The following is a 27045-nucleotide window of genomic DNA, read 5'->3' on the forward strand; positions in this document are numbered from 1 at the left end:
CTGGAGACACTTGGGATGCCCTGAGGTCCTTTCAGAGAATCCAAGACAGAACATTTTCATAATAACATTGGCATGATATATGTCCTTCTCGCTCTCATGCTCCCGTAAGCATCGTGGAAGCTTCCAGAGGTTCCATAACGGTGGCACTATATCTTCTATTTTGAGATTTGGGCCTCTGGTATAATTTGACTTAACAAGTGTAATTTAGCTTAGGACTTGTTGAAAGGTGTTTTTTTTTCCCCCCTTTCTTTTCTTTGCCTCCCTCCTACCAACCCTTAATGATTCGGTTTACTATACATGTACTATGCATGCCAGTTTGCATGGTTCTATTTACTTCAGCCTCAGAAAGCCACCCCCGGTGACTTGGGAGGCTTTTGCATCCATATGGGATCCATTCCTGGCTCCAACTTCAATTTACATAATGTTAAATTTACGTAACATATGCGAATGTTGCAATAACCACTTTAACCACATCTACCCCACCCCCAATAGACAAAGCCGAACACAACAGAAGATTCCACTACAGGCCAAAGCAATTTACATCCTGGTTAGAAAATATAAAACTTCAGATGAAACAAAGACTGAAGGCAATAGTCTCAAGGAGACCCTGCCCAGCTCACTCTCCTTTACTTTAATAAATCTTCCTTGTCTTTCTGCTTGCCTTGTGAGTTATTTCACAACCCAAGAGCGAGCAGCCGTAACACATATGTGCTATTTCAACAGACTGAATGCAGAAGCCGCTAAGAGAACCAGATGTCTCTATCAAGTCAGACGTAAATGGGGGTTGAAAAACGTAAAACAATGCTATTCTCACTAAATTGTTTAAGGAAAATAAAGTTTTTAAAAGTAAAAATGTTATTTAGAATTTCAATTTCTAGTGTGGTAAATGTCCCTTCTCTGAGGAACAAATACATATAGATATAATCCACATTAACGAAAACTTTTTGAAGTCCTTAATAATTTTTAAGAGTGTGAAAGTAAAAGGGGCCTGGGAGCAGAAAGTCAGAGAATCACTGCACTAGAGAAAACCTACAGTAGCGAGACAGTCAAATCCCCCAGGAGCTGCTCCAGCAATCCTTGGCTGGAACAGGCTGCTCAGAGGTCTCTAGTTCATTGAGAAGGATGGCTGTCTGCCCATCACTGCCTGGAAAGGGGCTGCATTAGCCCCTCCCCTGGGGCTATGGTGGTCGGTGGTCGTGGTTCTCAAGGTCTGGCTCCAGAACCAGCAGCATCAGCATTACCTAAGAATTTGTTAGAAATGCGAGTCCTTGGGCCCCAACAAAACCTACTGTATTGGGACTCTGGGACTGGGGTCCAGCGATCTGTGTTTTACCTACCCTTCCATTCTGATGCCTGCTGACGGTTGAGGTTCACTAGAGACTCACAGAAATTGCTTGGGAGTCACAGAAAATGAGCTGTCAGAGCTGGGAGGACCTCCTCGGGCTGTATAATGTGCATGAGTCACTTGGGGGACCTTTTTTAAAGTGCGGATTCTTGTTGGGTAGATTGCAGAAGGCCTGTAAGTCTGGATTTCCAGCAAACTCCCAGGAGGTGTTGGTGCTGCTGCTCCCCACACCTCACCTGAAGCACCAAGCCTGTCCAGGCCAGCAGCGCTTAGCCTTTACTGCATTTTCAAAGTTCCGATGAAAGTTAGGGACTCTTTCCTTGGAAAAATTTGTGCGTACGTTGAATTCTGTGAGCAATTTCAAGATGTTCCAGACCTTCTGAAAGTCACCTTAAAGATCACTGTTTTGTCAAGAACTTGCTCATCTCCCACGATATGTATCCCTGGGTGAGTTTTAGATGCAATTTCAGCCGTTTGTCCCTCAGGCTAGGACGGTCTTCTCTCTCATACCCACCAAGCCCTACTCATGCTCCCAGGTCCAGTTCAAAGGCTCTCTCCTTTGGTCAAAATTAACTGTTTTCTTGTGGGCTCCCAGCGCAGGTTGTGTCTCCTTTATGCTCCCTTATTCTCCAGGTATTTGTTTCCTCCCTGTCTCCCCAGGAATTGTTTAAGCCCTCAGAGGTTACTCATCTCTAGATTCCCCCCACTCCCCCGAAACTGGCATGTAATAGAAGGTGTATAAGTATCTGCAAGATGAGTTAATAAATCGTAATTCTTCACAAGGAACACTAGTTAAAACATTTCTGGTGTTTAAACGTGTTTGTGATGCTTAATCTCTCACATACATTACAGGGCACCTCTGTTTTGCAGCAGACAGGAATCTTCTTATAAGATGTTCAATTCAAAAGGATGAGAAAAAGGAAAGAAGATGTGGAAGAGAAAGAAGCAGGCATAAAACCCCATGCCTTCCCTCTTCCTCGGGGCTGTCCACATGGGGCACTGAACAGTTGGGGCCAGAGTGTTGAGGGCCTGTTGTAACCTGTACACAGGACTTAAGGGCTGGGTTAGAGAAGCAGGTAGGAGGGTGAGAACTGACTAAGAATGGGGCATTTGAGATGACAGAGGGCCCTGTCAGGTGGGGTTCTCTGGGAGGGGGGCTCTGGGCATATAGAGACCAGTGGGAGGGGGTCGATCTGCTGGGGTGGAGTCAAGCAGAGCCAAAGACTGAGAAAGAGTCAGATAAGAGCTGAGAAGGACCCAAACACCAACTTCCCAGTTTTGGGCAGGACTCGGCTCCCTCCTCAATTCCCAAAGGCCAAGGCAGCTGCCACTCAAGAACCTAGAACCACCACTTTGTTTCTCTCCCCACCCCCGCTAGATACTTCTCCAGTGTGAGTTGTATATGGGCGAAACAAACACCTGGGAGAGGGTGACAGGCAGTACATCACACCTTAGACTGAACGGGAGTCTGACTTCTAGTACAGCTGAAGAAGTTTTTATGGGGCCATCTGTGACGGACGGGATGATGAGCCTACAGTGATTCTCCACTACTTCTGACATCAACTGCAAACTTGGGGCTTCCTTTCCAGGCCTTGCACAAGGGTTCCTCCCTCTTTCCCACCCCACTTGCTCAGGTCTCATTCCAAATAGGTCAGTTTCTCACAGTCCCCACTCTTTACCCTCACTGTCTCCATTCTGTCCCCATCCTCTTGTTTCTTTCACAAGGGACACTGTCTCTGTTTTCATTTACCCACTCTGTTATGGGCTGAATTATGTCCTCCCCAAATTCCCATTCAGTCCTAACCCCTCAGAATGTAACAGTACTTGGAGATAGGGTCTTTAAAGAGGTAGATAAAATGAGATCTTTATGGTGCACCCTAGTGAATAAGAAGAGGAACTTCAGACACAGAGATACACATACAGAGAAGAAATGCCATGTGAGGACACAGTGAGAAGCAGGCCATCTACAGACCAAGGAGAGAGGCTTTTGAAGAAATTAACCACGCAGACCCCTTCATCTTGGACTTCCGGCCTCCAGAACTGTGAGATAATACGTTTTGTTGTTTAAGCCACCCCGTCCATGGTACTTTGTTATGGCTACCCTAACCGACTAATATGTCATCTGAATCATATCCATCCTTCAAGATCAAGAGGACTTCAAACTAATGAAAGATATTCTGATTTAATTTAAGCCAAAGGAAGCTGGCTGCTTCCCACACTCCAGACACTGGAGCGGTAAGGCCCTGGCCTCACTCATAGGAGGATGTGATACATTGAGCATCTTTTCATGAGGTTTCCAGAGGCTTTTGGTGTCTTACTGAATGAATCAGGTAATTGCCTGAATCAAAAAGTTCCTCTTCCAAGGCCCCATCTTATCAACTAAAATTGTTCTTAAAGAAGAGTACTAGTCTAATTGAAACCGGGGTGTTGTGACCCTGGCTGGAAAGGGTACCTCCTTTGAACAGCAGAAGGACAAGAGTTGGGGGAGACGTGTGGGGAGAAACTCTTGTGCACTTTATTCATTATTCTGATTCATTCTTCTCTCTGGAATGTTAAGGAAATTTCTTTTATTCTCTCAGGAATGATCTCGATGTAGCTGGACACTGGGGTCCAGAGTCCACAAATGAATGAGTAACAGATGCTCCCACAGATGAGGGCAGCTGGGGTGGGGGGACAGGCCAGACAATGCTGCTGCTCTCAGTGAACCCCAGTGAAATGTGGCAGTGACACCCCATCACACATATCACCCGAGCTCCAGGGTGCATCTTGGGTTTTGTGGCTCATGGGGAGACACCTAGAAACCGTCTATATCACTCAAAGCACACTTGGGGCCAGGTGCAGCGCTTTTAGGCTCTGGTGCTGTCTGTAATCACAAACCTTACTTCTCAGGAAGCCAAGATACCAGATCCCTGGCAAGAGTCAGAAACTGTGACCAGTAAAAGGTGGATTCCCCCAGCCTGTCCACCACAGCACTAAGAGGGGACAGATCCAAACTAGTGCTCAGCCACCCACTCTAAAGTTTGGGAGAAGAAGGGAAACCCACTTTGCCATCACTCCCACTCCTGTTCCTCTCACCGCCCTAGACACTCACACAGAAGTGTGTCATCACCTGGAAAGGACCAGCTGAGCTCCGGAGCCAGTGTCACCTGAGTTCATTTATCAAATCACTTCTGACTAATGCCACAGAAAATGAAAGGGGACTAAGATAAATCAAACCAACGGAGAAGGACAGAGAAAAAGGAATGAAGAACAATACCTTGCTGGAATCACTGCTCTCAGGGTCCCAAACTTACCGGTTCTTGGAAGTAGAGCTGGTAATCAAAAATAGGATTGGCTTTGAGTGCTTCCATCAGGGACACTTTGGGGTTTGCCGGCATGAAGGGAGTATTCAAACTGGCCACTGCCCTATGGAGAGAAGAGACACCAAGACACAGACTCTGTAAGAAGACAGTCTGCAAGAACCAAAGAGGACCTTACATGTCAAACCAAAGCTTAGAGTGGGAAAGTGATGTGTACAAGATGTCACACTAGCCGTGTGGGAGAATGGGATCACTTAAATTTCTTGACTGCAAACCCAGTAGTTTTTCCCCCATTATACTGCAGTATTTCTCACCTAGTTGCTTTACACACACACACACACACACACACACACACACACACACACACACACAATATATCAACCTTGACTAGAATATGTGGACACTATAATCTCTCCCTAGTTTTTAGCATTCATTGTTTTTCTTTTCTTCCTTCACTCACTGTATCTCCTCTGTATTGAGTGTAATTCCATGCTATATACTAGGGGAGACAAAATATAAAATTAACACTCAAGGAGCTTATTATAATTTAATAAGGGAGGATAGACAAATATATCCATGACTTTATTATGAGATAGACTGTGATATGAGCCACAAGAACGGCACAAAATACTGTGCGAGTTCAGGGAAATAAAGTGTCTGGGTTTGGGCATCATGGAAGACCTGATGAAAAAAGAGCATTTGAACTTGGCTTTTAACGGTGGAAGAGAGTCGGGGAGGGGAAATGGTACCTGTAAGGGAAAGACCATGAGGTAGCATGAGGAATTTCTAGAAGGGCATAAAGCTTGTGGTTGAGTTTTATGGAGCCAGGGATCTATGTAGTTACAGGCCAATCATTTAATGGGGCATCTTGGCAAATAAAGCCAGAAAGGCAAGTGGGAGCCTGAACATGAAGGGCCCTGAGCCTGGACTTGATGCTGCAGAAAACCAGGAGGGCTTCTGAGAAGAGGTGTGAATATATTTAAGTTGTGGTCAGGAAGTGATGTATCAAGCAGTGATGTTTCACATGGATGCAGAGAGGGAAACCAGAAGCAGGGAGATGGTCAGCAGACGATTGCGTTAGTCACCCTAAAGGAAATAGGATGGCAGCAATAGGGGTAAAAGAGAGGGGTGGATTTGAGAGTCCACATGAAGGCAGAGTTGACAGGAGCTAACGAGGACTACAGTTAGTCTGGTTGGTCAGTAATGGATTCTGCATCCCATTCTTACCCTAAGGAAACTTCTTCCCAGGTGAGAAGTAGAGAGGAGAGACTATTTGGAAGAGATATAAAATAGGTGAAATGGGATAATTAGGGTAAATGAAATCATCAGGGAGAGGAATGGTGAGGTTTAGCCAGTGCCAACCAATAGAACTGCAAGCCACATATATAATTTTAAAGTTTCTAGTAGCCATATTAAAACAAATAAAAAGAAATAGGGGTGGTTAATTTAAAATATTATTTAATATTTAATGTTAATTAAATATTAATTTAAAATTGTTAATTTACATTCTTGTTTTAGTACTAAGTCTTTGAAATCTGAAAGGTTTTTCCACTCATAGTAATCTCAATTTGAGCTGGACACATTTCAAAAGTTCAACAGCCATTACAGTTTTGGGTATAAAATGTTATATTGATGCCTACAGGTTTCTAATGTTACCATACTGAACCCATTTTTAAGCATTACTTAAATCACAAATCAAGAAATTCTAGCTTTTCCTAACTACTCTGAGCAGAATAGGTTTTTTTTAATAAATCACCTTGATATATAGTTTATTCCACAGATAAAAAAAAATTGTCATTACTAAATGAGATGATAGTATTTAATGCCGCTGCCAACTGCATTAAGAGTAGAAAAAGCTAAACCTTTCAGGAGCAGAATCTCCAGAGAGATTACAGAGACAGAGGTACAGAGAGACTATAAAAGGGTACTGTTGACGAAACAAGTGAGTTGACCCTATATTAAATAGGTTCCTATCTCAGTAGAAAGCCTATCTCAGTAGAAAGCCAAAACCAAGGATTCAAAGAAGTATTCCCCGTTAAAAGTGGACTTTCTTTCGTTCATGATCTGGCTAGAAAGGTGGAGATCAGTGTTGCTAACAATATTCCTAAATAACAGATGTGCCTATGCCCAGAGATGCTATGCCCCATCATGGACAGACAACCGGGGAGAGGGTTCCGGCTTCCTCCGCCCTCCCAGGAATGCAGTAGCAGGGCTGCTTTGATGAAAGCAGCTGCGGAAGGAGCACGCACTACCAGAACTAAGGAAGCCGGGATGGAAACAGAACAATGAGAAGAGGAAATGGGAAACCACAGCATGCTTGCATGTCTTAGATCTGATGTTATCCTGGGCACAACTTCACCTGGCTCATGTTAAATATTTTTACATTCTCACAGAGGAGAGACAGATTCAGTTAAATAAAACAACGATGAGGTGTTTTACATCCTTCAAAGTAAACCCTATAGCTTGTTGCTCTACGTCCTTTTGTTCTCTTCAAGAACCATCTAATCGTTTATGGAGTTACTTTTTGGTGAACCCAGTTCTTAAGAATCCAGCTTGTAGGTTGCTTTTAGTGAGAGAGAGAATAGGGAGAAAAGCTAAAGAGATCCGAAGAACAAGAGGCAAAATTTTAAAAAATATTTTAGGAAATGTATTATTCTTCTTAGTCTTTGATCCCACGCTACCGTTTGAGCTGGGGTTGAGGTGAACCAAGTTTTCCAGTGTTACTGTTCTTATAAACTTAGCCCAACAAAAAGTAATTGGATTATTTAGAGAACATAGATGTATACGGCACACGATGTTTATTTAATCTGCTAAGATCCCAGGTTGAAATGGGAGGTCAGACAGGCTTTCATTTTGGTTACCAGGTCAAATGGGGTGTAGGTGGAAAGACCACTTGACTCTCTGGGTTCAAAACCTGTCATCTGAAAGATCCCGCTGGTGCCCTGAAATGCCATTCTACAAATGATTATGAATGATGTGATTGATCATGAAACGCCATTCTAACCTGACATCTGTACAGCATTTAGCTGGTTGTGTAAGTCGGGTAGGAGTTAACATTACCACTTTGTGGTTGAGGAAACCAAGGCCCAGTGGGTGAACTGATTTGTCACACAGCCAGTTCAGGGCAAAATTGGAAGCCACATTTTTCTGACTCCCCACCCAGGGCTAAGGTTTCTCCTGGTGCTTAATTCTACGAATCTGACACCCATGCTGCCTCACCCACTCCCCTCAAAGTCTACCATCATTCCTCTGCATGCCCACTGAATACTCTGGCCCTGAATTATTTGTCCCATTACCAGTAACTGGGATAAGTCCCACTTCCTAAGACATTAGTTCCTTAAGCCCTCTTTGTTCATGTATCAATGAGTCCCAAGGAGCTAAATTGGTACCTTCTCAGATAACCTATTTGTTTTCAAGAAGTTTTCGGGGGTTCAGACCCAAGGAAGGATTCTAATGGGAATTCAGTCTAATGAGAATCACACAAATTCTTGAGGCCCACAGCCTAATTACCTCACTCTCTCAGGGTAGAAGAGAGCCATGTTCCACACCAGCATGCCTCCCCAGTCGTGGCCAATGAACACCGCTTGAGAGATGCCCTAGTGAAGGATAAAGAAGGCAGCTGAATGTGGTCAGGTTTCTGGGGCCTGTGCTCGCCTGAGGCCCAACCCTCAGCAGTAACACTTTTGGGCTCCTCCATTGATCACGCAGAAGCTACTCCGAATGTCCACCCTCTTGAAGCCCCCGTTTCCACACACACCCACCCCCTATACCTCCCACACAAATGACTGGCCTTTTAAATCTTCTTAGAAGACTGAGACCACGGCCCACAGATTCCTTCTCCCTCTCTACCTCCCCTCGAAACAAAATTTGTTTCAGCTCTTTTTCTCCCTTTTGTCTGAAAGTCAGTATGACCTACCTTCCCGTGATCTATGTTCCTCTTTCCCTGAGTGATTATGATTCAACGCCCCATGCTTTGGGGACCTTCCCGCCTTAGCTAAGCACTAAAACCTCAAAGCCATCTTGAATCTCTCCCTCTCTAGCTGCACCTTCCTTTCATCTGCGGCTGCCAACTATGACAACAGCTCCTGTTTACTCAACACCTACTCTGTCTCAGGCACTGGGCTAAGTGTTTACATCCATTACCTGGAATTATTCCAGTAAACCTTTTTTATTTTTCCCCCGGTAACCTTCTAATACACATTTTACCAATGGGAAGACAGGCTCACAGCAGCTCGGTGACTGGCCCAAGGCCGCACGGATGGTAAGCGGTGGAACCGTAATTCAGACCCAGGTCTCCCCACCCAAAAATTGGGCTCTCTCTTCTACCCTACCCTGCTCGCCCCGTTCAGCCACATTAGGGCCTTTCAGTTCTTCTCCCGCCTTACCGCCATCTAGAATCGCGGTTCCTGACTCAGCTTCCTGCCATACTTCGGTCTCCTGTGTGTTTCCCCCTTATCACAGTCTCTACGCCACGTCTCTCCAACGACCATCTTAATCCCTGCAGTCTGGCTTACTCCTTTCTACCCCTGAGTCCATGGAAACTTCCCTCTTAAAGGCTAATAATCACTAATAAGAGGTTTTATTCCCTCTCGGTTTTCACTCTTCTGCCTGTTCTGCAGCATCAGACATTTCTTTTGACACCTCCGTCCTTCGGCGCCTGTGACACTGTGCTTTCCAGGCTCTTACTTTACTGAGTCTACTCCCTCCTACACCTCTTATGTGACAATTTCATGGCTCAGCCCTCAGGCCTGTCGTGGGGGAACTCGTCCACTCCAATGGCTCCAATTACCTCCTCCAGGTGGTGGGTGACCACCTCATCGGTAGTTGGCCCAGCCTCCTTGCTTTGTGTCCCAGAAGGACTGGCCCAGGGATAGACACCTGACCCAGTTGGCCAGCAACCACAGAGACCCTTTCAGTAATCAGAATGAGACGTTCTCAGCCAGTGGGAAATCTTCTAGACAGGCCATTATAGCATCACGACTGGGGCGACCACACTGGGCCATGTCCTTCGCTGTCCCCAGCATACTCAAGAGTTCCAACACCAATTCCAGGGACTATGACATCTTTACCTCATTTAACGAGTGCCTGGCTGTTGAACTGGAACACCTTAGTCATCTGAGATTCTGGACTCACATGCAATAACAGGTGATTAATCCCACTGCCTTTTCTGTTTTGTTTGTTTGAAATCCTGTTGTTTTGAGGTTCTCTCTAGCTACCCCTCCACTGTCACTGTCCTGGCTTAGCCCTCCCTGCCCTCCCTGCACCCACCCCCCGCCCCAGTCCATGCTGCAGTGTTTTCATTCTGCGCCATAGCCTAACTGAGGACAGGGACAAGGGTGCTACCCACTTGCAATGTCAGGAATAGTACGTGTGCTCTGCAGACGCATATTCATAGATCACCGTTGTTGATCTGGCTTGAGTTCAACATTCCAAATAATGTTAAATGAAGGCATTCACTTTTAGAGATTTCAAAAGAAATGCAAGGTTTAAAAAGTTGTGAAACATTAGCCTACAGGATATTTCCAAACTTCTGAACTCAAATCAACATAGGTATCCTATTCCCTGGGAGACACTTTTCATGAAACAAAACCCAAAACACACTTGTCTACAATGTTCTCCTAATACTTTGCCTTCTCCATCTTTGCAACCCATGCTGACCAACCACCCCACCTCCCAGGGCTCCAAAGAGGGCCTTTGCCTGCCCTTGCTATGCCTTGCAAGGCCCCAACAGCTGATACCTTCAAAGCCTTACATCTTGTCTAATTACCAGGCCCCAACAGGATTCTCCAAAGAGATCAGCTCAAAATTATTACTTACCAACTTATCCAGAAAGGTGACCATATCCTATGGGAAAACACACACACAAATCAGAAATTGTATCCACCTACCTCCGCTGCTTCAAGATTAGGATTACTGTGTCTGCCTTGTGACGGACTGAATTGTATCTCCCTAAAATCCATATGTTGAAGGCCTAACTCCCAGGACCTCAGAATGTGACTATATTTGAAGACAGGGTCATTAATGAGGTGATCAAGTTAAAAAGAGGTCACTAGGTTGGGCCCTAATCCAATATGACGTGTCCTTATTTTAAAAAGAGGATTTGGACACAGACGTGTACAGAGGAAAGACCACGTGAAGACACGGAGGCCATCTACAGGCCTCATCTAGAAGCCTCAGATGAAACCATACTGGCTGCTTCATCTCTGACTTCTAGCCTCCAGAACGGCGAGAGAATACATTTCTGTTGTTTTAGACACTCAGTCTTTGGTACTTTGTTATGGCAGCCTGAGCACACTAACAGGACATTCCATCATTTCACCAGCTTTCGAGTTATCTCCCTTCCCTTTCCAGCCTCCTCACAGAAACCAGGTCGCCTCCAAACATGCAGAATCAATTACTCAGGGTATGTTAGTATACATCCTTACTGGGCCATATTCATTGTAAGACAAACACCATGGCTTTTCCCTGGAGGGAGAAAAGGGAAGAAAACTGTTCTGGAGAGGTATGGCTGCTTGTCTTGCCCCAGGTTGGTAACCTCCTGTCCCTCCCCCCAACACAGATACAGACACCAGGCCACGCTGGCCAGCAACCACAGAGTGTGAAGAAAGTCTCTGAGATGTGTGAGAAGTAGCTCCAAATGTAGTCACATTTGGAGGTTCTGGAGTTGGAGATGAAGGGTCACCTAGAATGGGGGCTGAGGCAATTGTACTGGGCACATGCAAAATGAGCAAGCAGGGGAACCCTACTGGAAAGGGGTGGAGGGTTGGAGACAGTGAATATATGGAGGGAATGAATCACAGACCCGACAGGCCATTCAGCCCCTGCAGAAAGCCACACGGGCTTTCTTGTTTCCCAGCCCCACTCTTCCTAAAAGACTCCCATCAAACTTATCAACACCACCCCTTATTTATTCACCTGAGCCAACAATGTGAGGGAACTCTTCTTGTCATAATAAAAAGTCTGTAGCGCTGCATTTATGGAGCCCTCACTCAGCAACAGGTTGCTGTGTGCAATGCTCCTCACTTTCACCATTTCCTTTCCCTCACAGGGAGCTACAGGGAGCAAGTGGCTATTTCCACTCTACGGATGAGGAAACTGAGGCTTCAATGGTTTAACTGGTGCCACCAAGACCACACGGCTGGTAGTACCAGAACTGGGACCGATTCCAGGTCTATCTGATTTCAAAAATTCACAATCAAAACATGCCAAGCCATTCTTTTTGACTATGTAGACCAACAACTTTATTTTAAATATTTTCCAGCCTCTTGAAGTCTCTCCTCTTCCTAACAATTGAGAAGTCATCCTAATCTGTTTTTTATTTTCCAGACAAGTGCCCTCACTGAGAGCTGTGGAGATTATGCCTGCAAGAATTTGAAGACTTAGAAAATATATGTCATTATATTTCAGTCACCTATTGCTCGAAGGTGCTTCCAAAATGAAGGACAATTTTTTTTTCTTCCCTAAAGTAAGTCTATTTTTCAGTCCTTCTACATTAAGCAAGGAGATGGAAATCTCAGGACAGCAGGAGACAGAGATAAGACAAAGGGCTCTCCCGTAGCCCTTGTATTCTCTGCCCAAAGAGCATCAAAAAGAGTTCACATAGTCCCCACGCAGGCCTCAGTTCTGCTGGGGGAAGTTATCAATATGGCTGACTCTGTTTTGGGGAAAGGGGAAGACACAGAAGTCTGCCTACATCCAGTGATGGCTCCTAGGCGAAAGCGTGTTAAAGGTGTTCTAATTCCTTTCGCTACCCCTTCCCCACACCTGCCCTCAATACCCAGAGCCCCGGTGACAGCCTCGCTTGGGGACCGGGCGGGGGGAAGGGGGAGAGCAATGGGCAAGTCCCTTACTGCTCCCCAACAGTGACATTTTAAAAAGCATGGATGACAGGTTCCACTGGTTAAAATACACACAATTTATTTTATTTTTAATTTTTTTTAATTAAAAAAAATTTTTTTTGTCTCATTATAGTCTTTATTTATTTATTTTTATTTATTTATTTTTTAACTTATTGGGGTGACAATTGCTAGTAAAATTACATAGATTTCAGGTGTACAATTCTGTATTACATCATCTATAAATCCCATTGTGTGTTCATCACCCAGAGTCAGTTCTCCTTCCATCACCATATATTTGATCCCCCTTCCCCTCATCTACCACCCCCCACCCCCCACACAATTTATTTTTTAAGATGGAGGCACAGAGTATTGGTGTAATTACTTCATTGGTTTATTTTCATCTTTCCCTTCAAAGAGAGGGGAACAATTATCGGATGGTGTCAAGAGGCCTTTTTAATCCTGTTATGTGCTGAAAGTTTGTGTCCCTCAAACTTCATGTTAAAGCACTAACCCCCAGTGTGACTATTTTTGAAGGTAGGGTCTTTACAGAAGTCATTAAGGTTAAATGAGGTCATGAGGGTGGGGCCCTGATCCAGTAGAATTAGTGTCCTTATGAGAAGAGATACCAAAGAGCTCCCTCTCTCCCTGCCATGTGAAGATACAGCAAGAAGACGGTCACCAAAAAGCTAGGGGTGTGTGGGGGGTCCTCACCAGAGCCTGACCATGCTGGCATCCTGATATTGGACTTCCAGCCTCCAGAACTCAGAGAAAATAAGATTCTGTTGCTAAAGGAACCCAGTCTATGGGATTTTGTTACGGCAGCCCTAGGGAATTAATATAAGCTCTAATGAGGAATTCAGCTGAGGGTTTCCTAGAAATTCCCTAATATGCCTATCAAAGTGGGCAGCACACACGAGGTTTTCAGTGAAGATCTAAGAACCAACAGACTATCTGATGTAAGAGACAGTCCTCAAGGTTCTGGATCTCAAAAGGGTGTGAAGTGCAGAACCTTGGTCCAGCTACAAAGACCGGAGTGGCTGTTGCTTTTCAGCCACTTTTCAGCAACTTAGAGGCCAAAGTGGAATCGAGATCAATAATTCCAGGGCAGCCAGAATCTTGTACTGCTCCTGGGGATCCAAAATCTCATCTCTACTAAGCAATGGCCTTACTCTCACAGCTCCCTGGAAGATCGCAGGTCCTAGGGAAACAGTTTCCAGAAAGAAAGGCCTGGATCCACAGACATTCTCAGGGTCCTACCCACGTAACCACCTATTGGAAAACTTTCCACTAGCTGCACTTTGCCATATGGCCAGACAAGAGGAGTGGAATGACGACACTTCGATACATCACAAGCCCCTCATCCTGCCAGTAAGAAGCACCTGCTCTTCCATTTCTTCCCTCCCAAATCGCTCCATTACCAACACACAACCTAACGAGCTCCCTCACTTATACCATCTACCCTCCCATTAAAATTCACTTTGAGCCAACTATGGGCCTGATGCTTCTGTTTCAGGACTGGGATACAGCATTGATCAAAGTAGACAAAACAACTCATCTCAGGGAACTTCAAAAAGAAAGGGGACAGAAGACAGACTACGTTGTAATATGTGTATTTCCCACCCCTGTCCCCAACCTACAGGGATTCGTCTGTCTCTTCAGATCTCTCCAAGTATCTGATGGAAACTATGGGTCCTCTCCCAGGAAAATACTCATGGGCACTTTTGCCTCAATTTCTGCAAATGTCGCCAGGAGTTCATGGACCCCAGAGGGTCTGCACACCATGGATGAAGCATCCTGCTTGATTGCCTGCAGGCCACATCTTTTCACTTTCCAATTAACCACCGAGAGGCTGGAGATTAGTTCAGTGTTATTTCCACATCCCACAAACTGAGAATCATGCTCAGATCAGGAGGGGTTTTGGAGAGTATGAACTGTATTTTATACCTGACAGTATGACCTACTTAAGTTAAATGACTTACCCAAGGTCACACACAAGGAAAGGGACAACTGAGTGTAGACAAGTCTCCCGACATTAATGAACTTTAGAGGACATTATTGCTTTGTAGCATTCCAACATTCCTAATTTGGAATCCTAAGACTACACACATACAGAGAATAGGTTTCTGGTTCCTTAAAGTACCCATGTTAAAACAAGTAACAGTTGTATGATGAACTAGCACACAGATTTGGGGAATTGTGGTTGAGAAGAAAGAGTTTTAATTATATTTGGGAACTGTCACTGGGAAAAAAGTTGTTGTGGGTACCTGAGGGTAAGAAGTATTAAGGACCCTCATTGAGTTTTTTTGTAACCGTATGTTGACAAGTACAAGGTTATTTTAAATAAAATTTTACATTAAAATATTGTACTGATGATTTTTTTAAAAATAACAACTTTATTAATCTGACTCATATACCATAAAATTCACCCTTTGAAAATGTACAATTCAGTTGTTTTTAGTGTTGTCACAGAGTTATGAACAGACATTTTCATCACACTAAAAAGAAACCCTGTACCCATTAGCAGTCACTCCCCACTCCCTCTGCCCCCCCCCCCCCCCCCCAAGCCCTTGGCAACCAAGAATTTAATTTCTATCTGTATGGATTTGCCTATTCTGGATATTCCAAATCAATGGAATTACACAATATGTGGCCTTTTGTTACTGGTTTATCTTAGCATAAAGTTTTCAGGGTTCATTCCTACTGAAGCATGCATCAGTATTCATGCCTCTTTATCGCTGAATAACATTTCATTATACGGACATGTTACATTTTGTTTATTCATTTGTCAGGTGATGGATATTTGGGTTGTTTCTACTTTTTAGCATTGTTAGGAATAATGCTGCTGTGGACATTCATATCCAGGTTTTTTTAGGGACACATTTTTCATATACAGCAAATGTTGGCTGGTATTCTGAAATGCCGTTTCAACTTTCAGTAAGAATTTATACCCAAATACTGTGAAATGCTGCTTTGCTAGGCTTTAAAGGAATACCCACACTTCTGGCTTATATCAGTGAAAACAGCAGAACGGAAAAGATGTTACAGATGTTACCCAAAGATCCTTCTTACCTTGCATAACACTTCCATGGAATATTCTTCTATTTCTGCAATAAAAAATAAAAAATAAATTTAATTCGCGTGATTAAAAGTAACAGACTAAAAGGGCTCGTTTGCCAAAGAGGGGAAAAATCTTACTAAATTCTTAGATTGATGTAGTCCCTTGTTTATTTTTGTTTTTGTTGCCTGTGATTTTAGTGATTTAAGTCATTGCCAAGACCAATGTTATAAAGTTTTCCCCCTATGTTTTCTTCTAGTTTTAGTTTCAAGTCTTAAGTTTAAGTCTAATCCATTTTGAGTTTTTTGTGTATGGTGTAAGATAAGGGTCCAATTTCATTCTTTCGCATGTGAATATCCAGTTTTCCCAGCCCTATTTGTTGAAGAAACTGTCCTTTTCCTATTGTGTGTTCTTGGCACTCTTGTTGAAGATGAGTTGACTGTACATGCGTGGATTTATTTCTGGGCTATTCTGTTCCATTGGTCTATATGTCTGTCTTTATGCCAGTACCATGCTGTTTTGATTACTGTAGCTTTGTAATATATTCTGAAATCAGGAAGTGTGAGTTCTCCAGCTTTGTTCTTTTTCAAGATTGATTTGACTCTTTGGGGGTTTTTTTGTGGATCTACAATGAACTGTAGAATTGTTTTTCCTATTTTTATAAAACAAAAATCACCACTGGGATTTTGATAGAGATTGCATTGAATCTGTAGTTTGTTTGGGATTGTATGAGCATTTTAACAATAATAGTAATTTCAGAAAGAAAAAAGAAAGAAAGAATAACAGAAGAAGAAAATATCAGATATAATTGAAGAAAAGTTCCAAGAATGGAAAAATAAATGTAATCAGCAACGTAGATGAAAAAAGACCACATCATAGCACAATATCATACAATTTTAGAACGCAACAGATAAAGAAAAGATCTGATAAGTGTTAAGGGTAAGGGGGAACAAAACACAAATGGTCACATAGAAAGGCTGTGGATCAGAATGGCATGGGACTCCTTAATCGCAACAGGAGAAGCTAGAAAACAGTGGGACAAAGGCTTCAACATTTTAAGGGAAAACAATTTGCTACTCAAAATCTATTAACAAATACAAAACTTATACACGTGATCTGAACTGTATGTGTAGGTGTTCCAAACATTATGCTTGGCTTTAGAATTCACATTATACATAATCTTCAATGATAGTTAACATGTAAATTATGATTTTCTTTAAAAAAGAGTTATAATTAAGGTAAAACGCTAAGTCCCAGTTTGTTCAGGACAGTTTCAGTTTATGTGTGTTACTGCTAATAGTGTCTCTTTTACTTTTAATAGTGTTCTAGTTTGAATGATAAAAATTATGTCACTAAGTTATGCCTAGGGGATTTAGGGAAGATTAGGGTATAGATGAATAAAAATAAACATTTTAATAATTAAATTAAAAAAAACACCTCAGGTGCCTTTCCTGGATGTTTGAACTGAAGGCTTTCCTCTTGTCTAAAATGCTGCTGCATCATTCAAGAGAGTAAGCAGCTGCTGAGTCGACAGCATGACATTTAGGGGACAATTATGGAGGCACTCCCTTGCTCTGACAGGCTGAGTGGCCTGGATGGTAGCCCCCTGAGTGACCAAGAGCCCAAGTCCATGTCAGCTGGCCTCGAACAACACAGCAGGCTTGATGCGACTATGGGGGAGGCAGGTCAGAAAAGGGGTGCTGAGCAGCGGGCTTGGCTTGCTAAGCCACCACTGCTAACAGCGTCGCTGACACTTGGAGGGACCAGGAGTTCTGCGGCACATCTGTTCGCTTCACATCCTTGCCTCCATATTGGGGGGTTCTTAACAGTTTGTGGCTGAGAAGCCCTCAGAAACTGATCAAAACAATGGACTTCCCTCTCCCAGGAAAATGCTCATAAACCCACACATGGTCTCAGGGGTTCAGAGGCCCCCTGACACCTATCCTTGGATAGGCTCCCACTGGAATCCTTAGGTGCTCAGTTAAGAATTTGGCCTAGAAGTTACCATATGATCTAGCAATTCTACTTCTGGGTATATACCCCCAAAAATTTAAGAGAGACTCCAACAGATATTTGTACACCTACGTTCATAGCAGCATTATTCACAATAGCCAGAAGGTGGAGGTAACCCAAGTGTCCACCAATGGATGAATGGATAAACAAATGTGGCATATCCATACAATGTAGTATTATTTACCCTTGAAAAGGAAGGAAATGGTGACACATGCTATAACATGGATGGACCTTGAAGACGTTATGCTAACTGCAGTAAGCCAGTCACAAAAAGAGAAATACTGTATGATCCACTTATATGAGGTACCTAGAGTTGTCAGATTCATAGAAACAGAAAGCAGAGGGTGGTAGCCAGGGGCTGGGGGAAGAAGATGGGGGAGTAAGTGTTTAATAGGTACAGGGTTTCAGCTCTGCAAGATGAAAAAAGTACTGGCGCTGTATGACACATCCTGTACTCTACAACCCTGCCAACCAGCAGGAGCACAGGCCTTTGGGATTTTTGTATTCATTCAGAGTATGAGGAGCACAGACATTGGGACCCAAACTGCATAGACAGAGGACACTGCAGGAGAGGGGTGGGGCAAAGTAAGACCCCCTTGAAGCACTGCTTGCTCTGAGCTGGGACCAGGGGAAGACAGTGCAGTTAGAGAGCTCAGATAGTTAGAAAGATGACCAGAGGAGGACAGCTATAAGAGAGCTAACCCACCAGGAGGAGCAGATGACTCTCCATAGCCTTTCATGTCAACAGCTAGCACCCGGAAACCCGCCTGGGCAAGAGCTGGGATCTAGAAAACAAACAATTCAAACACACTCCAGTGTGGTCTCATCAGTGTTTGGCTGACCCTCCCTCTTTGCTTATTTTATCCCCCTATTCTTGCAAATGGTTCACTCTAAAGTGCCACATGGCACTAGCTGGTATGTTCACCATGGGGCCAGAACTAGCCTACCAGGATGGGGCCACCATGGACGGCGACAGGGTTTGTACACTCAGCGAATGCCACATCTCAGAGAGCACCTTTCTTAACAAAGGCCTTGCAGATTTCAATAAGCATTACAGAGACTTCCCAGGTGACATAGAATATCTTGAAGAAGCCTTCTGCTGTTTAATCTGCAAAGGTGGCACATGGGCTAGCACAGCTCTGAGGTCTAAACTCTGGCCCCAACATGCCTGAAATATCGTGGTCATATTTTGAAGACGAGGCTCCATTGTAAAGTTTCGGCTTCTTAATTACATTCAGGCGGGGCCACGCCATCTAGACTTTCCCCTCACCTCACCCTGACTGGGGCACACCTTCCCCCAGTTTCCATTACCTGGTACCTCCAAGAGAACCAGCTCTCAGGAAATCCATGGCAGAGGCACACGGCAGGGCCAGAGCCCAACTCCACAAAATGTAGATGCACTCCAGGCTGTAGAAGACAGAGGTGAGCAGGAAGTGACCAGAGCCCCAGGCTGGCCGAATCAGGCCCCTTCTCTGCAGACCGTCCGGGTCATTTCAGTATATTACTAGGTATTGCATGACCCAGCTTTCTCAGCCTAAGACCCCAATGAGAGAAGATGTCTGAGAAGAGACAACTGGCCAAACTGTACAGTAAAAACAGGTGGCTGTCACTGTGAAGTAAGAAGCCTGAAAAGATTATAATGTCGGAAAACAAAACAGAACAAAGTAACTTTACCTCCTCCCTAAAAGGCCCTCATACTGTTACTTTCTAGTGCAGTTTGTCATGTTTTCAATATTTAAAACTGGAGGCTGAGTTTGTGCAGAGCATAATATTTATGCTAACATGCAGAATACCATTAGTTCGTTAAAGGCAGTTTATCTCTTGAATATGAAACTTTTTTCACGCTTTGCTACATTTCTTATCCTTTCTGGGTTCCATGGGTGTGTCCGAGGGTGCTAGGGCTCAGTATCTGTTCTGCTTTTCTCCCTGGCACAAGGTGGCATTATCCAGACGTCCCCCCACTTCCTTGCAGTGGGTGTCGCCATGTGACTGAGTTCTGGCCAATGGCATGTAAGTGGAAAAAAATGTGTGCTACAGCTGGGGGCCTCCCCCGCTTGGTCCTCCCTCTCTTTTCCTACATGCTCCTGAATGGATTGGGTCTTGAGGAAGGTGGAGCCAGCAGAAGGAAGGAGCCTGGGTGCTTGACTGATTGCATGGACAGGGCCCATTCCTAACCCACACTGGACTGTGCTGCAGGAAGTAACAGACTTGGCATTAAGCCACTGAAAGCTGGGGTTGTCTGTGACAGTAATAAGCCTCCTCTGACCATTAGAGTGGGTGGGGTGTCAGCAAAAGAACTAAAGCCCTGCACTATATCGTGATCAGGTCAGGAGTCGGGACCATTTGGCATGTGGCCTTGGGCCTTGCCACAGCCCTGACCTCTGGGCATTTTAATGACCATTTCCCTCTCTTTATCTTTGATGCCGGTTCCTTGAGGACAGGGCTGTCTTGTTCTTCACTGCATCCCTTGTACCTGGCCCGTGCCTGACACAAAGGAAGCGCTGAATAAATACTGACTGGGTGAACAAATGTTCTCCCCAGAACATGGACACACGCTGGCACCCTTGGGCTTCCCAAGGCCCTGTTGTTCTCTGGGAGTCTGGCTACATCAGTCACACTGCTTTGTATATCCTGAGGCATGGTCCACGTCTTCTGTTTATTTTTGAGGAATGACACTTGTGGAAAAAATTATTTCCCTGTAAACGGTATTCAATTACCCTTCATATTGAACAAATGTCTCTGCGAGTCATTTTAAGCAACCTGGTTAGAGTACTCAGCTGACCGAGAGACAGTGTGTTTACTTACCTTAATTGGCACATACCCATGGCTCATGTCACTTGGCTTACACGGGGTTGGGAGAGGAGCTGCAGTTTCCAGAAGCTGGAAAGCAGGAGAGATACAGGGAGAGGTATAGTGAGAGAGGTGGCTGCAGCTTCCTTTCATGAAAAGTTCTCAAAGTTTATAAAACTCCAGAGTACTGGCTCCAGAAGACAGCCCACAGATCACCTCTGCTGTGGTCTCCTGAATCCTATCAGGGACTGACCAAGCCTTTATCCTCTTCCCTCAGGCACATGGTTCCCCACTTTCAATTCCATGGAGTCCCATGACTGAGTTCTGACCAACCAAATGCAGAGAAGACTATGGCCTGTCCCCCTGGCCCATGAAAATCCCCACATAATCCTCCGCATTCTCTTTCACCCCAATTTCCAGCTGAGTGTCCTGTGTGACCTTGGAAACCACAGATAGAAGATGGTGGCTCCTCCATCAACCTGGGTCCTTGAATGGCTGCAGGAAGCAAAGCCCCAGGCTAGCACCAACTTTACATAAGCAAGAAATAAATAGCACTTGCTCTAAAACACTGAGACTTGGGGCTTTAATTAATGTAATTCTTCTCTACGGCAGTTCCTCACATGGTCGCCCAGGCTAACGCGGGGACACAGAGTTCACAGAGCAGCCATCCCATCACTGTATGGCTCTATTGAAGGGTTTCTCCTTCAAGTCAGCCTAAATCAAACTCTCTGTGCCTTTGCATTAGTCTGTTAGAGCTGCCATAACAATGTGCCATAGACTGGGCAACTGAAACAACAGAAATGTATTTTCTCACAATTCTGGAAGCTGGAAATCTAAGAAAGTGTTGGCAGCGTTGGTCCCTCCTGAGACCTCTCTCCTTGGCTTGAAGATGGCTACCTTCTTGGTGGGTCCTCACATGGCTTTCCCTCTGTGTGTGTCTGTGCCCTAATTTCCTGTTCTTACAGGGACACCAGTCAGGTTGGATCAGGGCCCACCCACACGACCCCATTTTACCTAACTGCCTCTGCAAAGGCCCCAGCTACAAATATAGTCACATTCTGAGGTCCTGGGGGTTAGGGCTTCAACGGATGAATTTGAGGGCGAGCAGCCACAATTCGGCTGGTAACCTTCTGCCTGCAGGTCCCAATTCTGTTCTCTGGAGTCCCAGGGGTTCAGATAACCCATCTGTGTATGACATTTAGGTAAACAGGAAAATTCCTGAACAGCATCCTTAATGGGCTTCTGTAACTTATTAGCGTTGGCTTCCTCGAGACAGAAATGACTGAGGACAGGATGCTGAGCACTTGTAAGTGATTTATTCACGAGGAACAACAGGTTAGTGACTCTTCCTGCTTGGTTTCTCATCTTCAGTCCCACACGTACCACCTAAGGACGACGCAGCTTTCCACCGCAGCCCAGTATTCTGATCTCCAAAATGGGAGAAGTAAACTATGAAACCCACCTCCCTTCTAGACATGGGCAAGTCTGCCTCGGTGTCCTCAGAGGGGACAACAGAAGGGGAGCCCCCCCATCTCTGCAGTGTCTGGAGGGGACCCCAGGTGTGGCGGGAAGGATGGGGAGAAGGCAGCGTGGTGCTCTCCAATGGCAATGAGCCTTGTCTGGCCAAAGGGAGCCAAGACACCAACCAAGGGCCAGTGTCCCTGGGGGCCCTTCTGATATGCCCCCGGCTTCCTTGGTCACATACGAGGGATGTCCCACTACTCCCTTGGTGAAGAGGGTGTGGGTTTCCTACTCTAATGGTTCTCCCGTGTGTTTGTACAGTTTACAAAGCCCGTTCATGACTGGGTCCCGCTGCCTTCCTGAGAGATAAGAATCATGCCTTCTCTGTTTACAAAGGATTGATTTTTCATTTTCCCTTATATCTTCCCCAGACCCCTGAGAAGATAGGTGAGACATGGCTTACTTTCCCAGTTTTACAGGACAGGTATCTGTGGCTCAGCTGTGATGAAGGGACAAACCTAGTAAGTGGGACAAACAGGCGGATGCTCCGATTCCAAGTCTGGGTGTTTTTCTCTCTGCTGGGTGACACTTCCAGGCTTGTAGGACACAACAAGCTTAGGCAAGATGCTTTAAGGTTATAAAGTTATCAGACATACATTTTTATTTATTTGTTACAGACAAAAATGCCAATTGTTCTGAACTAAACTGTGTCCCCTTCTGTTGAAGTCCTAACCCCCTAGGACCTCGGAGTGCACTTGTATTTGGAGATAAGGTCTTTAAAGAGGTGATTAAGGTTAAAAGAGGTGATTAAGGTTAAATTAGAGTGGGACGATTGGTGGCAGAATCCAATCTGAGTGGTGTCCTTACAAGAAGAGATTAGGACACACAGGGGAGGGCCATGTGAGAAGGTAGCCATCTACAAGTCAAGGAGAGAAGCCTCGGAAGGAACCAACGCTGCTGACGTCTTAGTCTTGGGCTTCTAGTTTCCTAGTGAAACTGTTGTCTCATCCACCCCGTCTGTGCTACTTTATGGCAGCCCGAGGAAACGAATACAGTTCCCTTTGAGAAAACGGTTGCATCGCCTTTGAAGTCCATCAAGTCAAGCTGAAGCTCAGTCAACTGTATGGGCTCCCTCCTCCCTCCTCTCCCCTTACACCGACAACCCTGAGCAAAGCACAACATTACTATAATAAGGTTTGTATAACTGTCATTCCTGGACTTTAGTGGGATGGGTGGTCGCAGGTAAACGCAAAAGCTCAACTCTGGCAGAGCAGGCTGACTTCCAGACAGGCCCCAGGGGCCTCATTAAGAGCATCCCATCCTCCTTCACATGAGGTTTTCCTTAAAAGCCAGCCAGCCTTCCATCTGCCATGAGGGTATGAACCAGGAGGAATCAAGCCAGTATGCCTGAGCACCAGCGGCATGACCAGGGAGACCAGGTAAGGGCTGTGTCCCCTCCCTGCACGGGGGAAGACCTACAGCTACATTCTCAATATTTACTCTAAAAAGCAAAAGTGGGTAGCTCTGAAAGCCCCACTCTTGTCTTGGTGCCCCCCACTCTGACTAGTTTAGATTTTTGCTCTCAGAGAATCATTCCTCTGTTCATTGACTGCAGAAAAAGAAACAAGATGTTCAAGGACATCGCGCTGATGGCACGATGGATAGTGAACTCCGGCCCAAGAAGTCCATGCCTGGAGCGAGGAACTCCCCAGACATCAGGTTCTCCTCTCACTTTTTTTGTCTTTTGCACCTAAACACAGAAGAGTGATCGGAAATGCGACTCAGCACAGGTGTACAGTTACCTGCATCCCGGTTACTTTCTCCAGCTCTTGCAGGGCCGTGTTGGTGTTGCGGGCAAGGATGGTGACCACTCCCAAGTCACGGGCCGGCTTCAGATTAGCCCCGACGTCATCCAAGAAAACAACCTGAACGCAAATCACATGGACACTAGCATCACTTCTACCAAAGCAAACCCCATGCACGAGGGATAATACCAGAAAGAAACACGTTCAAGTGTAGACAACGGTGGTTATTTTACAATGGTGAGATTAAGAATGAGTTTTCTCTCCGCGTAACTGTTTACTTCTAAAATTAAACACATTTAATTACATATGCATCACATAAATGCACAGATACACGTTTCCACATACACCTATTGGTTTCAGCCTGAATTCTGAAACTGTGAGAAGATTAAAGAAGGATCTGAAATTATCAGGATGACATTGACATTCATCTAGGAAAATCAACATGTATGAATCGACAAAAAGAAAAATGACTGGGAAAGAACTGTAATAAGGGCAAATAAGAAAACACATTATGAAGCTATGACAGGTTAAAAAAAAAAGTTTGGTACTAGAAAAGAAACAGACATATCAATGAAGTGAGTTGAGGAATAGACCCAAATACAAATGACAATTTAGTGTCTAATAAAAGTGTCATGTCTAATCAGTGAGGGAAAAGATATTTAAAAGACTATTTAATTATTTTAACTGTTTGAAGGAAAAAAGTGGACCCTTTCTTCATATCTTATCCCAAAATAAATTCTGTATGGATCAAAGGTTTAAATTTTAATAGAAAGGGAAATAAATCCTTAAGAGTTGTAGAAAAAAGCATGGGTGCATTTATTTATAATTTTGGATTAGGGCAGGCCTAGACTTCTAAGCAGCTCATCCAACCCAAAAACTATAAATGCAAAGATGTTTATTTATATGCATTCTAAAATTTATAGTTCCGTTATAATGCTTAATCCAGGGGCTAAGAAGAGCGAAACAAAGTTTAAGAGGTGAAAGAAAGGTTCCTGGTATGACTGAGCCTGGTATGGATTCCCAATGATGGAGCTCAGGGTTTCATGCAATCAGGTTGTGGGTTAAGGTGGGGCCAATAAAAAGGGGTCAGAATTGTCAGGGAAAGGAATTTAAACTTGGTCCAATCACCCTTTGGAAGATTAGAGTAGGGGAACACAATGAAAAAAGTGTTTGAGAATAATCATCTAGAGACAGTATGAAAACAGAATGTAGGGGTCCAGGGGGACCTAAAAGGAGACTGCTGCGATATTGGAGTCCATTCCTGCTCACTCTTTGGTGGGGTAATCCTAACTAGTCTTGTGGTCTTGAGAGCGTCTTTCAGGGTCTATGTGTGAGGCATCTGGCCTATGAGCTTTGAACAATACCTGTTTTGCTCAAGGTCCTGTAAGAGCCATAGAGAGGGGACAGATGCCCACCGCTGGTAAAACTTTCTAGACTGAAGGGATGGGTAAAAGTCTGTTAGAAGTCCTGGCCTTGGAGAAGTGGAGCCTGCCACTGGACCTAGAATGGTCTTGTCAGGGCCCAGCATCTCCCACCTGCTCACTCCTTTTCAATTTTTCCTGATTACAACATCTCCACTGAAAAGCAGCATCTACGTACCTCATTGGGGCTGGCCTTCAAGGTATCCAGCATGAACCTGTAGATCTGAGGATCAGGCTTGGCCATTCCAATCCGACATGACTCTATCAGGAAGTCAAAGTGTGGCCTCAGTTCACCCATCAGCTGGGCCAGGTGGCCTCTCTGGGTGCTGTCATCCAGATAGTTGTTGGTGAGGATGCCCGTTGTAAATCCTGAGCAAGGAGTCACCAGTGAATGGACCAGCTACAGAACTTTGCTCTGAGAAGCTCTGGATGTCACACAACGGTCCCCAAAGAGGGGGCCGAGTGGGGTTCTGCTCACCCACATCAGTGTCCGGATGCTTAGTTTCTACACTGACAAGCTGGAAAAGGATCATCTTTACCCTTAAACACCTCCTGATACAGACATGAGAGTGAGCTAACTGTGTACATTATGGGCTTTCAGAAGCCCAGATGGAGATTGTAGAGCAAGAGGTCGTGACGTTCATTAGTTCATCTGATCATCACCACCTTAGTGGTAGGCGATCAAATCTTACCATCCCACTTTTACAGATGAGCAAACCAGAAGCTCAGACACATGACAAGCTGCCCAACTCACAGTGAAGGCAGAGCCGAGCTGGCCCCAGAGCACTGCCCTCAGACTACCACTCCAGTACTCTTTCTAGTCTCTGTTACTGTAAACTCTGCTTGACTGCATTTCAAAACACCTGTGTTGGCTGTCAAAGACTGTATTATCATTTCAGAACTAGAAAAACGTAAATAGGGATAGCATTATCCCCTGGCTTTCTCTGCCTAACCAGAAAGGGCAAGAATCAGATGCTGGAAATGGGACACAGATGAGTGCATGGGTGACCCTTTCCATACGATATGGGTGAGAAATATGGCTAAGCCATAGGCAGGTAAGTCTACTAATAACTGAGTGGAATGATTTCAAATATGCTTGTGAAGAAGAGCTGGGCTCTGACACTAAATAAATGCACATTGGATGAATATGACCTCATGTCGTAGACCACTTGACACTATCGGAATCCATTTAGCCAGCTCGTAGCTCATCACTCTGACAACCAGAGGCTGAGAAAATCATAGTTACTTAAAAGGCCTTCTTTTTCAATCACTTTGACAAAAAGTTGGGTCATTACTCGTGTCTTCAGAGGGAGAGAATTTTGCTCACAAGGCAGTCTCTGGCATAAATCACTTTATTAAATAAAATTTGTTCATTTTCCCAGTTTTTCTGATAGTGCTGTTTTGTTTTTTTCCTCTGCCATTTGGTAAAACTTACTTTGTGGCTGTTTTAAAAACAGCTTTCCATCAATGCCCCGAAGACCTGTGATCTCAAAACACATTTAGATGTATTCTAACCTAATCCTCCCAAGGGTTCTGGTGTGGTTGGGTCAGAAAATGGCCAGTATTGAATCCTTACCCTTCTTTCTGAGAGTGAGAGCTGCCTGAAGCATGGGGCGGTTGATCTCTTTTGCCAAAAGTGCCTTGCCAAAGATTTGATTCACAGAGAAATTCTTAGGGAGGCAGATTCCAGACTCCTCAGAGTATTTCCTGTAGTCTCCTTCCATGAGCGACACCCACTGTAAAAGCAAAATGTTGAGGGATTGTCAGTTGGTAGAACCACTTGGAAAAGCTTTTGGCTGCATTTACTAAATCTGAACATACGCAGTCCCTGTGGTTTAGCAATTCCACTCCTGGACACTTACCCAATGGAAATGTCTATCTACATATGTTCACTGAAAACATGTTTACAGCAGCACTATCCCTAGGAGCTTCACACTGAAAAACACTCAAATGCCCATGTTATGGGCTGATTGTACCCTCTTCCCTACGTTTTTGTTAAAGTCCTAACCCCCAGGACC

The 27045-nt window shown here is 44.6% G+C and overlaps 1 protein-coding gene across 2 annotated transcripts in view; it reads right to left on the reverse strand.

Annotated features, from left to right (window-relative positions):
- The window catches only part of EPHX2 (epoxide hydrolase 2), an 85022-nt gene that overhangs the window by 20806 nt on the left and 37171 nt on the right, over positions 1-27045 (reverse strand). For both annotated transcript variants that reach the window (XM_074338371.2, XM_019733129.3), the window contains 10 exons: positions 26604-26763; positions 25206-25396; positions 23604-23726; positions 20356-20430; positions 18862-18957; positions 18257-18335; positions 15552-15586; positions 10462-10488; positions 8155-8240; positions 4639-4750 (listed from right to left, as the gene is read on the reverse strand). In XM_074338371.2, coding sequence (XP_074194472.2) covers positions 4639-4750; positions 8155-8240; positions 10462-10488; positions 15552-15586; positions 18257-18335; positions 18862-18957; positions 20356-20430; positions 23604-23726; positions 25206-25396; positions 26604-26763 — 984 coding nt within the window. The remainder of the gene's footprint in view (positions 1-4638; positions 4751-8154; positions 8241-10461; positions 10489-15551; positions 15587-18256; positions 18336-18861; positions 18958-20355; positions 20431-23603; positions 23727-25205; positions 25397-26603; positions 26764-27045) is intronic.

Source organism: Rhinolophus sinicus, chromosome 15 (assembly GCF_057876585.1).
Source record: "Rhinolophus sinicus isolate RSI-liver-muscle chromosome 15, RSI-T2T, whole genome shotgun sequence".
In the NCBI taxonomy this organism is placed as follows: Eukaryota; Metazoa; Chordata; class Mammalia; order Chiroptera; family Rhinolophidae; genus Rhinolophus; species Rhinolophus sinicus.